This window comes from Gadus chalcogrammus, chromosome 7, assembly GCF_026213295.1.
Source record: "Gadus chalcogrammus isolate NIFS_2021 chromosome 7, NIFS_Gcha_1.0, whole genome shotgun sequence".
Lineage (NCBI taxonomy): Eukaryota > Metazoa > Chordata > Actinopteri > Gadiformes > Gadidae > Gadus > Gadus chalcogrammus.
This window is the reverse complement of record NC_079418.1, coordinates 1,533,566-1,550,361: the sequence shown is the minus strand read 5'-3', so window position 1 is coordinate 1,550,361 and position 16,796 is coordinate 1,533,566. Positions and strand designations below refer to the sequence as shown.

General features: G+C 45.2%; 1 protein-coding gene across 1 annotated transcript; it reads right to left on the bottom strand.

The window, feature by feature from the left end:
- Nucleotides 1–3,538: 3,538 nt before the first annotated feature.
- On the bottom strand, nucleotides 3,539–16,583 carry LOC130386652 (midkine-A-like). The gene is made up of 6 exons (XM_056595673.1): nucleotides 16,447–16,583; nucleotides 16,237–16,316; nucleotides 5,821–5,900; nucleotides 5,548–5,715; nucleotides 5,117–5,281; nucleotides 3,539–4,046 (listed from the first exon to the last, which is right to left on the bottom strand). Exons 3-6 carry the CDS (start codon nucleotides 5,897–5,899, stop codon nucleotides 4,018–4,020), a joined length of 441 nt encoding a protein of 146 aa, XP_056451648.1. The 5' UTR covers nucleotide 5,900; nucleotides 16,237–16,316; nucleotides 16,447–16,583; the 3' UTR covers nucleotides 3,539–4,017.
- Nucleotides 16,584–16,796: the final 213 nt, after the last annotated feature.

The following is a 16,796-nucleotide window of genomic DNA, read 5'->3' as shown; positions in this document are numbered from 1 at the left end:
TTGGTCATTTTAATGTCGATTTTAAATGCTCTTTCACACCAATTTATGCATTGCACGGTCTTGCTGTGCGTGCAATACAATGTAAAGTTGTGTTGTTTGTTTCACGCTGGTTTGCTAAAGAGGCTAATGTAGCTTACAATAAACAACGACTATCCGATTTCATGACACAATCACAAAGACAAACAGGAACGCAATAAATGCTCCGAGACCGGAAATGCAACTCGGAAGCCTGGCGTCCGAGGACTCAAGAGCACACCACCCTCTACACCAGTGGTTCCCAACCTTTTCTCCAGGGCCCCCCTAATTCACTTCTGATGCAATTCGAGCCCATACATTTCTATTTTTTGTGCCTTTAGTTAATAAATGTATTATTTTTGTAGCTTACAGTGCATGGCATTAGTAGGCCTACCTTGGGCTTGCATACCCACAGCCAGGGCTGGTGTGTCAGGTGTAATATGAGTGACAGCCAGTCTGTCTGGCTGTCGACAAGTGCGCTGAATGACAATAATGCATTTGCAAATTGATGGGACTGACCTGTCGCTAAGCTCCACCCCTATAACGCAGATGAGCCAATGACATTCCAGCTTCAACTAGCCTCAACTTTACTGGGACATCCCTGCTATTTCCATTGAAAATAACAGGGAGATGGCATAATATAAATATTAAGTGGTGGATTTATGTTGTTTGTGTAAAACAAAAGAAACATGGTCAAACGATGTGCTTGGGGTAGGCCTACATGTAACACAGTCGATATCCCGAGAGACTGCAGAATGGGGTATATTTCATCCTGTTTCCCAAGCCACAACAGGACCAGAGAAAGTGTACAATGTGGATCAGACTAGCCGCGTTTACATGGACACTTCTGATCCGATTAGAAGTGGAAGAACAGCTCAATCGGAATATAAAATGATCATATATACGCCTCAATCGGAATACAATCCTCAGATCGGAATAGAATTCCTTGCGGAACACAAGAGTTGGTTTAGTCTGCTATAATCGATATGTAAACACTTATTCTGATTGGTTTGGGGTGGGTGCGTTTACTTTTTAACTTAGAGAGATGGCATCAGCAGCTGCAGTAGTTCTCAATTGGTCCGTCGGTACTTTTATTGCACACCGAACTTGACAACTGTCAAGGAAAGTAGATTTTTTGCCTGATTCCCGTCTTTCTAACACTCCGCAAGTAGTCCGGTAACTTATCAACCCCAGCGTGTCCGGTTGCTAAGCGACGTCACTCAACGTCTTTGGCGGACTATTTCTCTGCTGATGAACACTACGAATGGTGATTGTAAGAAGACAGGACCTTTCGGGGCTTATTTTCCCAATAATCCCCGGCTTGCTGTACATTATCCCTTACAGAACAGCACTGTTTGCGGCCGTATTGTTTGCGGCGGAGGAGGGAGTAGATATAAAGACCGGACGTCGCTGTGCTGTCCTCCTTCTTCTTAATCGAAGGAGCACACAGAGAAAAGCTCTCTCCTGCTGGGCTTTCATTCAAATAAAGTACATAAAAATATCGCCGCCGGTCCAAATGTGTCAGGTGTGCGTCAGAGACATACGAACGTACGCTTACCACTTTTGTAAATGCGATATACACAGTACATTCGGACCGCATGATAGGAATAGTGTCCATGTAAACGCGGCTACTGTGCGGCAGGCCAGAATAACAACTGAATTTAAGCTTGTTACCTTCTGCATGTATTTTAATGTTTTGTGTATACCCCTCCATAGCATAATGTAGTCCCTTTCGATTGATCCAGGAAGAAATTAAATAATTTTCCGCCCAATACTTTGATACACTTATCAGCTGACATTTTCCCATACGTTTTTGTTATAGAATCTGGTTTGTTTGTCCGAGTTCCTCATGGTAACGACGGGGGGCGTGACTAAAGGCCGATATATGCTCTGTTTTAGGCGTAACGCGTAAGCACGTAAGATACATAACCCCCCCTTGCGCGGTAAAATATCCCCCCTTACGTGCTTAAGTGCGTCGCCCAGAATTCCTGACTATGCGACTAAAACACTACGGCCCTACGCAGCTCGCAAAGACTGTGATTGGCCAGCTAACCACATATTTTCAGGAGTCTCACATTTCCGGTTTTACAGCATAATAGCGCCATTTTTAAAAGGCCGTGACAGAAGCGAATGAAGAATTTTGAAGAAGGAGAAGAAGAAAACACAAGAACGAATTATGATAATTATAAATATAAACAAGCCAGCGATTTCCACTTCCACGCCCACAGATTCGTTCGTTGCTCCCCCTGTTCTGGCGGAGAATCCCCTTGCAACACGCGCAATCCTTAAGGAACCTTAAAGGAACCGTAAATCAAAACTTGTCTAAAACAAGTCCCTTGTGTAAATTACGTGCTTACGTCTCTGCGTCTAAAACGACCCTAAATCGGCCTTTAGCGACAGCTCTATTTTCAGTCGCGAGGCCCGTGAGATCTAAAATAGTTCTTTCACGCTCGGATGAGCTGTTATAAAGTCAGGCCCGGGCGCACTGTCAGAGGCACCCCCCAGGTTGGGATCTGGTGTAATGTCATCAAACCGATCTGATTAGCTGATGGGTTCCAGTGGTCCGCCCCCTGCCCCAGTACCCCGTGTTTGGAATGAGGTGTTGACATGAGTTGTATTTTAATAGTACCGTGTTTATATTTGAATAAATATTCTGGAAGGGGGATTTGACTGGTGTTCGAGGTTGTTTGATTGTGTCTCAAATGTACAGCGTCGGTTTCCGTCATCAAACGTACTAAGTCAACGTTCTTCAGTGAAGTTAAGGACAGTAACTTGTAAAAATGTACTACTGTAGTAATGGAAAAACATTGATTGGCGACATATCGACCACGCCTCCATTTTAACTTAAATTATGAGTTTAACATTTAAACAAGAGAACTTGAATGATATGATATAAATAGATATAAATCTATTCAAAGCTATCAACCTTTTGGGGGATTATTGACTAGAATTTATTTAAAGGTTGGCTATGGAATTCTCTTTTTTGGCCATTTTTGCAAAATTACTTGAAATCCCTATCATAACCCACTTACAGCCACTGAGTTAATAGGAATGACATGAACATTAAACAAGTCAATCATCTGTGGAACGGGCAGGGCTCGAAAAACTCCAGCCAATAATTTCCAGACCCACCGAGTGGCATTGGACAGTAAGTACGTCAATCAAACGGTCGTACTGCACTCCCCGCCCCCGCTCCCCGCGTGACCCCTTCGTGCACGTACTCAAAGCTCCTGACCCAGAGCAAGCTTCTGTTTGTTGTTATCCTGCGGTAGCTACTGGAGCTAGCTAACTAGCTAATGGCTCGTGTGTGCTTGCGCGTCCATGTACTTGGAGTGGGTGGAGTCAGAGTCAGCGTTGAAGGAGAGGGGGTAGGACCATTTGAGTTGTGTGTTTTCAAAATCTGCTGGCATTTCGCAAATCCCATACCCAACCTTTAAGTGATGCAGTGGAAAATGGATGAAATCCAAAATTTAGACTTAACTGGATAATTAAACATTTACCAGAACAAACAACAACTTAATTTTGAGAAAAAGAAGATGTTTAATCATTCATGTGAGCACCACCAATAAAAAGTTGTTAGCAAATATATGTATAACAAATAACATTTCTATTTGTTAAAATGGCCTCTGTTAATAAAATGTAAACATTTGTGGGCCAAAATAATCTACATTTTAAGAAAAATACAAGTGCTCGCCCGAACACTTTTTTGTTTTGTTTTAGTTAAAAATCCATTTTACTCTAAAAGCTCCTAAATTAGAAATGAAAAACTAATCTTGTGTTTAAAACTTCCAACGCAAATACCACCCAAAATACGGGTAATCTACTCAGCATAAAGCAGGGAATTTAAAATCTAAAATTAATATTAAATCACTTTTTGCTGCAACACTTTTAAGCGCAGACATTGGTTTACGTTGAAGAAATCAGCTAAGTTCCAATAGATGTTGCGTCCGAACCAATTATCCTCAGTCCGTTCCCAGGTCTTCCTCCTTCCAGCTCTTCGCACTAGTTGTCCTGTGGCTTCGCCTTCTTCCCTGAGAATGTGAAGAAGAACATCACAGAAGAACTGTTAAGCACATGTTAATATCCCTGGATATACATTTACATTCACATTCAGGGCGTTTAGCAGACAGAATTTCTGCTTGTGGTTGACATCTCCATGGAAATGCGTGTAGCCATTTCTCGGTAATGACACTGTCCACCACAGGTTAGGTGATAGACGTGGTCTCAGTGGTCCGGTGGAGATGACTGACGCTCATAAGCACTGCAGTCCGTTCGGTTCCCTGGCAGAACATTCTCGTTGGTAACCTGGTTTCATTTTGGAACACGTCATGTAACCCATTACCTTAACCCTTAGTCCTGGTCTCGGTCTTAACCTTACCCTTAGTCCTGGTCTCGGTCTTAACCTTACCCTTAGTCCTGGTCTTGGTCTTAACCTTACCCTTAGTCCTGGTCTTGGTCTTAACCTTACCCTTAGTCCTGCTCTTGGTCTTAACCCTTAACCTTAGTCCTGGTCTTGGTCTTAACCTTACCCTTAGTCCTGGTCTTGGTCTTAACCTTACCCTTAGTCCTGGTCTTAACCTTACCCTAAGTACTGGTCTTAACCTTACCCTTAGTCCTGTACTTGGTCAGTAACCTTACCCTTAGTCCTGGTCTTAACCTTACCCTTAGTCCTGGTCCTGGTCTTAACCCTTAGTCCTTACTCTTACCCTTAGTCCTGGTCTTAACCCTTAGTCCTTACTCTTACCCTTAGTCCTGGTCTTAACCCTTAGTCCTTACTCTTACCCTTAGTCCTGGTCTTAACCCTTAGTCCTTACTCTTACCCTTAGTCCTGGTCTTAACCCTTAGTCCTTACTCTTACCCTTAGTCCTGGTCTTAACCCTTAGTCCTTAATCTTACCCTTAGTCCTGGTCCTGGTCTATTCCTTAGTCCTTACTCTTACCCTTAGTCCTGGTCTTAACCCTTAGTCCTTACTCTTACCCTTAGTCCTGGTCCTGGTCTATTCCTTAGTCCTTACTCTTACCCTTAGTCCTGGTCTTAACCCTTAGTCCTTACTCTTACCCTTAGTCCTGGTCCTGGTCTATTCCTTAGTCCTTACTCTTACCCTTAGTCCTGGTCTTGGTCTTGCCGGCAGCACAGGGCTTGGTGACGGAGATGGTGGGCAGACACTCTGCGTTGTAGAGGGCCTTCTTAAGGGTTCCTGAGCGGGCCCTTAAGCCAGAGGCTGGGTCACACTCCGCCCACGTCTCGAACCGGTACTTACAGTCCGCTGGGGGGGGGGGGGGGGGGGGGGGGGGGAGGGGGAACCAGAGAGAACGGGTTGGTTAAAACGTCCTCTTAATCCACATTGTCATTAATCAGTTCATCATTCTCCGTTCTTCTCCTCCTTTCCTCTCCGATGTGTTTCTCTTTATCTCCTCCAGCAAATTTGATTCAGTACAACTTCATGAGCCCGTCAGAGAAGTGTGTGTGTGTGTGTGTGTGTGTGTGTGTGTGTGTGTGTGTGTGTGTGTGTGTGTGTGTGGGCGTCCTCACCCCCAAAGTTCTTCTTCCAGTTGCAAGGGACCTTACACTTCATCTTCCTGGTCTGCTGCTCACACGCCCCCTCCCTGAAGCCCCCCCCACAGTCTCCGTTGCTAGGGACACAGTTGCCATAGCGCCAATCGCTGCACTCCGTTCCGGTCTTTGGCGCCTTGGTTTTCTCTAGACGGGGAGAGAGCGTCACGCTGGAGCGATCAGATACCACAACGTCTGGGTTCAAACCCTGGGCGGCGGAGCGATCGGATTGGACAAGAGAGAGAAACTCACCTTTCCTGTTTTTACCGGCGGAGTCGACGGCGCTGATGGAGAGGAGAGAGACCAGCAGGAAGACAAGAACAGCCCTCATCCTAGGGGGGAGAGAGGGGGAGGGGAGGAGAGAAAGAGAGAGAGAGAGAGAGAGAGAGAGAGAGAGAGAGAGAGAGAGAGAGGGGGAGAGCATCATTAAACAGCCAGTCAGTGGGAGTCTATCATTAAACGCTGACCCCTGCTCTGCTTTTGCTCTCACAATAAATCATTAGCGGCCCTCACGGTCGCCGTGGTAACAGATGTACTGTCGCCCCCACAAGGGGGGGGGGGGGGGGGGGGGGGGGGGGGGGGGGGGGGGAGAGTCCTGTTCGCTGGTTAAAGCCAAATAAAACGGTGTGAGTCCTCCATAACGAAGAGTGTAGCTCTGTCTGTCTTCAGAGACATTGAGGTGTGGAGTCGAGGTGCGTTGGGGGTGCGTCCCACTGACTGGCTCAGAAAATATGTTAGTTTTACAAGTTAGACTGTTAAACTGTTAAAGACAGTTTGACTCCCAGGGGCTGACCTGGTGGTGCCTGGTGAAATCTCTGAAAACAACTGAAGGAAGACCACTCACTCACTCCCTCCCTCCCTCCCTCCCTCCCTCTCTCCCTCTCTCTCTCACTCCCTCTCTCCCTCTCCTGCTCACTGTCTCTCCCCCCCCCTCTCTCTCTCTCTCTCTCTCTCTCGCTCCCTCTCCTGCTCTCTGTCTCTCTCCCTCTCCCTCTCCCGCTCTCTCTCTCTCTCTCTCTCTGTCTCTCTTTCTCTCTCTCTCCTGCTCTCTGTCTCTCCCCCTCTCTCACCTCCCTCCTCTCTCTCTCTCTCTCTCTCTCTGTCTCTCTGTCTCTCTCTCTCTCTGTCTCTGTCTCTCTCTGTCTCTCTCTCTCTCTGTCTCTGTCTCTCTCTCTCTCTCTGTCTCTCTCTCTCTCTCTCTCTCGCTCCTGCTCTTTGTCTCTCCCCCTCTCTCTCCCTCTCCTGCTCTCTGTCTCTCTCCCTCTCCCTCTCCCTCTCTCTCTCTCTCTCTCTCTCTCTCTCTCTCTCTTTCTCTCTCTCTCCTGCTCTCTGTCTCTCTCTGTCCCTCTCTCTCTCTCTCTCTGTCTCTCTCTCTCTCTGTCTCTGTCTCTCTCTCTCTCTCTCTGTCTCTCTCTCTCTCTCTCTCTCTCTCTCTCTCTCTCTCTCTCTCTCTCTCTCTCCTGCTCTCTGTCTCTCCCCCTCTCTCTCTCCGTCTCTACCTCCCTCCCTCCATCCCTCCCCCTTCTCTCTACACACACACAGGGTGAATGCTCCGTCAGTGATGGGGAGAAGCCAGATCAATGAAAGCCAATTTAAAATGAGCAATGAGCCTCAGTGGCTGCTTTGATACCTCCGACAGAGCGAAGTCATGCTAATCCATTTTAACATCTTCAAAATCAACTTTCATTCACATCACATCCTAAGATGTTGTGCTGCTATGGAAACTATGAGTCAGTTCTCTGGAACAATTCTGGAATAATATCAGTCCAGAGTGCTTCTTATGGATATTAACATTCATATTCAGGGCGTTTATCAGACGCTTTTATCCAGAGCGACTCACAATAAGTCTGTTTGTCAGGAGAAAGAGAAACAGCAATATATATCTGTGGGTACAGTGAGGATGTTCATATAACCAAGTGCCAAGCACTAACCATCACTAGGTTAACCCATTCCCCGTAGACCAAAGTGTGAGAGAGTGAGCCCCCCCTCAGAGAAAAAATTCAGCTGAGCCCCCCCCCCCCCCCCCCCCCCCCCCAAAATAAATGTTCTAAATACCTGTGTTTTGAAAGCTATCTTAATTATTTTACACATTTTAAACATCTCTGATCATAATTTTAAAACATTTGAAACATATTTTTTAAACATATTTTTTAAACATATTTTTTAAACATTTTAAACATATTTCTGAAACATTACAACATCTTTGTGCGTTTTTAAACACATTTCTTAACACAATTTAACAACTTTATCTAAGCATGTTTTAGCTTAACCTTTTTTAAATACATTTGAACATCTTAATCTGTGTAAACTGCCAGTTTACACAGATTAATTCAGGGTCCCCGACTCTGAATTTTCTGAGTCGAATCAGATCTGCTTTTTCAGTCCAGAGATTCGACTATTCGGCGGCGTTTGTTTACCGGCGTTGCTATGGTGACCTAAATTATTATAACAGACCTGCAAACTCCTCAGAGGAAAAAAAGTGACAGTGTCACGGGGGGATTTTTTTTTTATTGTAATATACAAATGACACTAGTCTGAGCGTGACTTAACAAAACTCAGCATACTTTATCAAAAAACAATGTCAAAACATCCTTGAGGCTTATAAAAAATATTTTATTTACAACTGTCACAATTTTTTTATTATTATTATTTTTACTTATTATTGGAGAGACAAAAAACAATTATTATTCTGTGAAGTTGATGAATTGTCACTTTTAGGTTTTCTACCCAGTTACCAAAAAAATAAACAATAGTATGCGCTGTGGCAAGCACATGGTTTGCATGTGTTACTTCGAAGGCAAAAAAAATCTAAAATACAAGAAAACACAAAAACCTACATTCAACCAGTGGGGTATGGCCCCTGGTACCTCCAGGTACCCCCTCCATGCCAGGGCGCCCTGAAATTATGTTTATTAACAGCTCCTCCACCGGGGTTAAGACAATTTGAGGGCCAGATCCAGTCTGCCGACTGTCGACCTTTCACGATTGGCTTAAAAAAATTGCTTATTTAAATTTATACCAATACGATGGTGGGAAAAGCTTACCAGTTTTTTATGTTTTTTATACTTCATTTTTATACTTGATCCGCTGACCGCTTGGAAGCCATCGGAGTACATCTTTTTTTTAGAAGAAAGGGGTTATGTAGTAGGATCTTTAAGAATGCTTAACTGGGATATTTATATATTCATGGCTCAAATATTAAGGATCATGCTTTTGACGTGTAACTAACGCATTTACGCGGTCAGCGATCCGCTGCCAGGCTTTGGTTCTCCGGGTTGCAGAGGCTTTAGCGTTCCCTTTTCATGTGATAATGTCCTTCTCCTCGTCATAGCTCCCCAGGAGAACCTGAAGTTCCATTTCATTGAAATAAGCGGCCCGTTTCGCCATTTCGATCAGGGTTTCCATGATCCATACATCACGTCTTTTTAGGTTTGGCGGTGACGCGCACAACCCTGTGTTAACCAACCCCGAGTTGGTTGAACTAATGCATAACCGCTGCTGTGGAACCGAAAACTCTGGGTTGGTCGGCACAGGGTCAATCAACCTAGAGTTCAGCGTTAACTCAGTGTTTGTTAAACCTCCGTTTGTGGAACACCCCTCTAGACGAGTGTTTCGCAAGCTCTCTTGCGTTGTTTGGCCGCATGCATGCGCATGCGGATGCGCATGCGCGGTAGCCAGGCGACCGCCTCATCCAATGGCGAACCCAGAGAAATGTCAATTATAAGAAAGATTCTGAAGCAAGTGCTGAGATTCCGATTGGCCCAGAGAAATGTCAATTATAAGAATGATCCAATAATTGTTCGCAATTCTGGACCCCCCCCCCCCCAAAAAAACAAAACTCTCCGGTTCTACACGATTCACGTGAATGACCAAATTGACCAAGAAAACGGCGATTGTCGCCGAAAAGCGACAAGTTTGCAGCTTTGTTATAAGCAACTGAAAACGATGCCGGTTTGAAACTAAGACTGTGATTCTGAAAAAAGTATAAATGCTATAAAAATTCCTTTTCGATAGTATTGAAGATACAAGTGTGTAGATTTGTTTAATGGTTTGAATGATGGTAAACGGTCGAAAAATTAATGAGTTACGATGTCTAGAAGTAGCTGTATCAGAATGGGCTGACGTCTACAATGAAAACAGCTGAAAACGATGCGGTATGAAACTAAAACTGTGATTCTGAAGAAATTTTAAATGATATCGAAATTCTGTTCAGATATGATTGAAGATACATGTGTGTAGATTTATTAAATGGTTTGCACGAAGATAAACGGTTGAAAATTGATTTAGTTATGTTACTTCTACAGTTGAAGTACGATTGATGATTTGAATCATCGACTTTCAGGGTTTCTTCGGGTTAATTTTTTTCTCACGTCGCGCCCCCCCTGAAGAACTCTGGCGCCCCCCAGGGAGGGCGCGCCCCACACTTTGAAAACCACTGCCGTAGACTTTTTTTTTTTTTGCCGTGTATTTTGCCGTGTATTTTGCCGTGTATTTTGTATTCGTTATTTTAGATTTAGACTTGAATGAATATAAACACTAGGGACAAACTTGTTCATCGAACACTCTGTGACCTCGTTTTTGATTTGACCTAGTTATTATTTGGCCGTTTATTACGATATTTTACACAGTTTGTTTCAAAGATTCAATAAAAGATTTCCGTTGCGAGAGAGAGAGAGAGAGAGAGAGAGAGAGAGAGAGAGAGAGAGAGAGAGAGAGAGAGCAGAGACAAAGAGAAAGAGGGAGAAGCCCCTTGTCTCCCCCACCACCCCCACCCCTGACTCCATCTCAACCTCCACCCTAATCCCAGGAGGCACAATTTGACACCCTGTCTCCTCTTCTGTCTCTTCTCGTCGACTACAAAGGAGGATACCCTGACATCTCCTGCTCCTCCTCCTCCCCCCCTCCTCCTCCCCCTCCCCCGCCGCCCCTGTCAGGTAGAGGCAGCGTGTTTACCGAGGTGTGACGACTCGACGCACTAAGCTGGACTTGCACACACACGCACTGGGGCCGGAGGGAGGCCCGCATGGTGTGCGTGTGTGTGTGCGTCCTGTGTACGCCCCAGTGTGAGTGTGCGCGTGCATGCATCCATGTACGGGCGTGTGTGCGTGCGTATGCGTGTACATGTGTTCTCGTGTGTGCGTGTGTCCATGTGCGCTTGCGTTCATGAGTGTGTGTGTGTGGGTGTGTGTGTGTGTGTGTCAGTGCGTTTGTGCGTGCGTGTTGCTGTTAATGGGTTCATCTCTCCTTGTGGGTCAGCCTCAGATCTGAGGGGACTCCCATCTGTCTGCTGACCCACCGGCTGGGATGAGGGGGTACAGAGACGCCCCCCAGCGGCCCCTCCAGCTGTACCCCAGTCACCCTGGCCCAGATCTCCTCTCTCCTCCTGCTCTCGTTCTGGATCTCTGCCGCTGTCCCTCTCTCTGCTGGGGTCCCTTCGTTTGGTATTAAGAGTGAGGTCGCTGGGTTGTTAATAATAAGAATAATAAGAATATAATAATAAATTCTGTTTGTATTGCCCTTTATATTACTGGAATCTCAAAGTTGTTGTGTTAATATTGATTACTGAGCACTGAGTAGCAGTTTTATCATCTTCATCAATATTATGGTTATTGTTATTAGTGTTTCATAAACTAGATCCAACGATCCGAATCCACATCAACTTGTAATTGATTGCAACTTGCAAATCAACCTGGCAGTTCACGTTCCCATCGTCAGGGACGCAGAGAAAAGAGTACCGATGAAATGAACGTTACCGTGTTGAAATGATCACAAATCCTGATTGATCAGTGACTGTGTGTTTCAGTCGAAGTATTGATCCTTGTATCAACCAATGGGATCGCTAGAAGTTGACTAAGCTGGTCGCAGTCAAAATGTAATTACGGCCGCGTTCCAATATATTTTACGGCTGCGTTCCAAAATGTTATTTCAGTGGCTGCATTCCAATGTTATTCCAGTGGCTGCATTCCAATGTTATTTCAGTGGCTGCATTCCAATATGTTATTTCAGTAGCTGCATTCCATTATGTGCTTCGGCGGTTCTGATCCCAGGTCTGTGAAGCTGGGAGAATGTAGAACAAAGCTCTTCAAACCCGCCGTGATTACACTGAGGAGCAACGCACTTAATGTTTAATTAACATTCACAGATTTACCGAAGACACTTTTCTTTTTTTTAAATTGTACCGGTTCTATTTAAACGCTCGGAAAATAATAAAAAAAATGTCAGAGTTGTCAGTGTTACTTAACAAAAACGGTTATTAATATTAACAAAGATGGTTATTGTTGCATTATCACTTGTTATGAGTGTCTCTGTGTGTCTGTGTGCGTGTCTGTGTGTGTCTGTCTCAGTGTGATGTCTATGTGTGAGTCTGCGTGTATCTCAGTGTGATGACTGTGTGTGTGTCTGTGTGTATCTCAGTGTGATGATGTCTGTGTGTGAGTCTGCGTGTATCTCAGTGTGATGACTGTGTGTGTGTCTGTGTGTATCTCTGTGTGATGTCTGTGTTTGTGTGTCTGTGTGATGACTGTGTGTGTGTCTGTGTGTATCTCAGTGTGATGTCTGTGTGTATCTCAGTGTGATGGCTGTGTGTGTGTCTGTGTGTGCGTCTGTGTGTGTGTTTTTCTTTCCCTCAGGGGGGCTAAGGTCAGTGGGGGGGTCATAAACACACAACTTATCACACCCTTTGAGACTACTTGTCATTAAGCACTATAAGAATAAAGTTTAATCGAATTGAAAATAACTAAATTGTCTTTCTTCAAGACGTAGAGAGGAAGAGGAGGAGTGCAGGACGAGAGAGGAAGAGGAGTGCAGGACGAGAGAGGAAGAGGAGGAGTGCAGGACGAGAGAGGAAGAGGAGGAGTGCAGGACGAGAGAGGAAGAGGAGGAGTGCAGGACGAGAGAGGAAGAGGAGTGCAGGACGAGAGAGGAAGAGGAGGAGTGCAGGACGAGAGAGGAAGAGGAGGAGTGCAGGACGAGAGAGGAAGAGGAGGAGTGCAGGACGAGAGAGGAAGAGGAGGAGTGCAGGACGAGAGAGGAAGAGGAGGAGTGCAGGACGAGAGAGGAAGAGGAGGAGTGCAGGACGAGAGAGGAAGAGGAGGAGTGCAGGACGAGAGAGGAAGAGGAGGAGTGCAGGACGAGAGAGGGCGATCAAACGACGCGTCTCGTGATATAATTGTCTTGCTCGCGTGCATGCTTCGTCCAGAACAATCCGCCTAATTAGTCTGGTATCGTTATTCGTGGAAAGCTTGGAGCCGGGAGGCCGGGAATGCTAATAGTCCACTAGCGGGCATTCGTACGATGCTGACGCACAGCGCCGGTGTTCCGAGTGTGCGTTGGGGGGGATAATGAACCGCGGGGAGTCGAGGTGTCTGGGAGACCGGAGGGGGAAGAAGGCAGCCTCCTCCTCATCATTAAAATAAAACATGGCTGTTTCCTCGAAGCGCCGCGGGGTGAGTCTCGGGGCCTGATCCGCCTCCAGCGGAGCCTTTGATCTAGACAACACCGTGTTCCCAAGGCGCTAGGAGCTAGGAGCTAGGAGGCAGCAGAAGATTCATCTGCAGCAGGGGTGCTCAAATGGGGGCCCCTATGGGTACTGCAGGGGTCCTCAGGAAGTTGCAAAGAAAATAAATAACAATTAAATATTTTTCACCCTGAGCAAGTTTCAATCTGAATGCCAGATGATAGAAGGCTAGCTTAGGAAGCCTAGTTTAGGAAGGCCAGCTAAGGAAGGCTATCTTAGGGAGCCTAGTTTAGGAAGGCCAGCTAAGGAAGGCTATCTTAGGGAGCCTAGTTTAGGAAGGCCAGCTAAGGAAGGCTATCTTAGGGAGCCTAGTTTAGGAAGGCCAGCTAAGGAAGGCTATCTTAGGGAGCCTAGTTTAGGAAGGCCAGCTAAGGAAGGCTAGCTTAGGAAGCCTAGTTTAGGAAGGCCAGCTAAGGAAGGCTAGCTTAGGAAGGCTATTTTAGGAGAGCTAGCGTATGAAGGCTATCTTAGGAAGGCCAAGTGAGGAGAAGACAAGGAGAAGGGAGAATCCTTGAAAAACAAAGTGCATCCAGAAACACCAAATTGTCATGAGTATCAGGAGGAATTGGTTCTAAAGGGATTCTAACCCTTTTTAATGTTCATGTGTTACACTTCCTAATAGATCACAAATACATTATTATGTCCATTTAATTTACTTTCTCTCAAAAATGTTTTGTGCCGGTGAGGGGAGTACTTAGTTTGAGAACCACTGGACTCCACAGCGGTGGAAGTGAGGATGGTTTGAGATGAGTTTCATTTTTAATATTACTAGAGTTTTCTCAACCTCTACTTGTAATTAAAACCATAGCAATAATGTGGAAAGCCCAGTCGATAATGTAACACATTTCTGAGCGCATAATATAATAACATTTTGCCTATAATATTACAACGTATAACATTCGTTCACCACAAATGACTCTTAAAAGCAGTGCCAACATTTAAATATTTTTGAACCATTCAGTGAACAAAAGGCAACAGGCTGATTATCATTTAGGGGGCCACTCAATGACAAACAGAAGCGTCATCAACACTCCCACTGAAATGGTGTGAGAAATACAGACTTTCTACTCCTCATTCACATATAAGGTAATTTCCATTTCCTACGGAGAAAATACTACCTCAGGGGTAGTAATATTCAGGAGATTTTCAGGGTACAAATGTCAGGATATGTTGCTCACACATACGGCCCATCAGGAGAATATCAGGACTTACACATGTGTCTGAAAGCAGCTATTTATCAATTGATGGTAACATTTTGGGAGGCTCAAGGAGGTGGTCATATTAAGTTTGAGCAACAAAGTGTAAAAGTAATTTTGGAGGCTCAAGGAGGAGAGTAAGATTACATTTGAGCAACAAAGTGTAGTCTTGTGGTGGACTCCATAGACCTAATTCACCATACTGTGTAATTTACGTGTTTTCGTTCTGTGTTATAGGGACACTGTCTCTTTAAGATCAAATGATTTATGTATTGATATGCTGGTCGGTGCGATGTTTGAATTGAACAGTTCCCTTCTTCCTTTATTTTATCGCAATTTCTATCGACAGAATGTGTTACCTGGGAGATTGTGACAGCGCAGTTATGTTTTAAAACATAACATCTTACCTGGACATGTGTCACTGCGGTGTGTGCGCGTGTGTGTGTGTTCTAACCTGCGTGTGTGTTGATGGCAGAGCCGTTATGTTTAAAAGCATAACGTCTTAGCTCAGCGAGTTTGTCGCTGCCTTTGTCTTGACGTGCGGTGTGTGCAAGCGCGTGTGCGTGTGTGTGTGTTTCCATGTATGTTTGTGCGTGTGTGTGTATGCGGTGTGTATGTGCATGCATGCGGTGTATGTATGTGTATGTATATGCATGTGCTGTGTGAGTGTGGGCTGCAGTCTGCTTGGCACGTGAGTAACTAGGTTAGTCTCATTGAGATTAAAATCTATTATACAAGAAAGACCGGGCCAAGATGGACAGCAGTACACAGTTCCAACATAAAACACAAGACATAATACAAGTTCAGTAATAATAGCAATTATGGGGGAATACATGGACTCTAGGAACACAATAGCAGAGGATGGAGTTGGTGTGGAGTTTGAACACAAACCGGGTGAAGTGTGAGAGCAACAGAGTTTATAATCTACTGAATTGGGAATCAGAGTTCTGGAAGGACACCAAGGGAGAGGAGGTATTAGAGAAGGCTCGGACGGCTGGGGCCTGTTGCCAAGATACTGGAAACATATTTAGAGAGAGAGAGAGAGAGAGAGAGAGAGAGAGAGAGAGAGAGAGAGAGAGAGAGAGAGAGAGAGAGAAGCAGCAGCAGCCAGGTAGTCTGCACAGAGAACAGAGTGTTGAGGCTTTGCAGAACTTGTTTTAGTAAGCTCTCTGCTTTGAGTTTCCCTGTTGGATGGTCGTGGTTTAGGAGTGTGCTGTCTCACCATGAAGAGAATGGAGAAGTAGTAGGCTGTTAATCTGAATTAAAAGCTGGATTAAAAGGAGATGTGTTACACTGTCTTGTTGTTTCTGGCTAATTAAGAGCCTGCTCTTCTTTTGAAAAGTTGTAGTGTTTTTATAGTGTGACTTTTACCGTTTTCTGTCGCAACTATATTGTTCATTGCCAACATCAACATACTGGTGAACACATACACACACACTCACTGACACACAAACACTCACGCAGCCCCCCCCCCCCCCCCCACCTACACACACTCACACACTTGGAAAGGACATCTCAACAACAGCTGGGAATATAAATCTGGGAATTCACAGTAAAAACGCACACACACACACACACACACACACACACACACACACACACACACACACACACACACACACACACACACACACACACACACACACACACGCGCACACAATGGAAATAGCCCATCATTCTCTTCAACTGGTAAAATGTACAGTTTTAGTTTTAACAGTTTAAAGTTTTGGCACTTCAGAAGACTTCTAACATCGCTGTGACTGCCAGAAAATAAAACCCTCCTTAAAAAAACGTTTCCCGTTAGAAACGAAAAACTCACATTTTCAATCACTTTTGTAGTTCTTGTTCATTTGTAGTTCTTGTTCATGATAGCGGAGTTACTATTTACCGAGGCGAATGAGACGGAGCGTCTCCAAAGACAGCGACCACACAGCAGACAAAGACGTTTATACTCACTTTCTTTAGGTTTCCAAATTGGACAGGAGACGTAGAGGGAATCTGTGATCCTCTTCTCCACCAAGATCCCCCAAAGTCTCCTGCGGGGCACAGATAACGGGAAAGTAAACTCACTGCAAAACGGTGAACGCAACGACCAATTACGGACGTGCGTAATTGTCCGCGTTTATGCACTAACGGATCATTTGCTCGCTCTTTTGGCACACTTACTTTTCCCCAAAGATTGCACAAAGTTGCTCCAAACTTTAGACCAGAATAGCCAAGAGTATCTGGGGAATTCAGGCTTTGGCTGAGGCGGATTTCTCTCTCTCTCTCTCTCTCTCTCTCTCTCTCTCTCTCTCTCTCTCTCTCTCTTACTGTCCCCCTCGCCCCCCTCGTTTGGACCCCAGGCCTTTGTCTGCCAAACCAGTTCATTCTGGTTGCATTAGGCTCCATTCATGCACTCTCACACAAACACACATCAACCACAGGACTCTCTCCTCTCCCCCCTCTTCCTCTCCTCTCCTCCAGCGAGGCATCCAAACCAATACGCATCCCCCTCTCTCCTCTCCCCTCTGCGC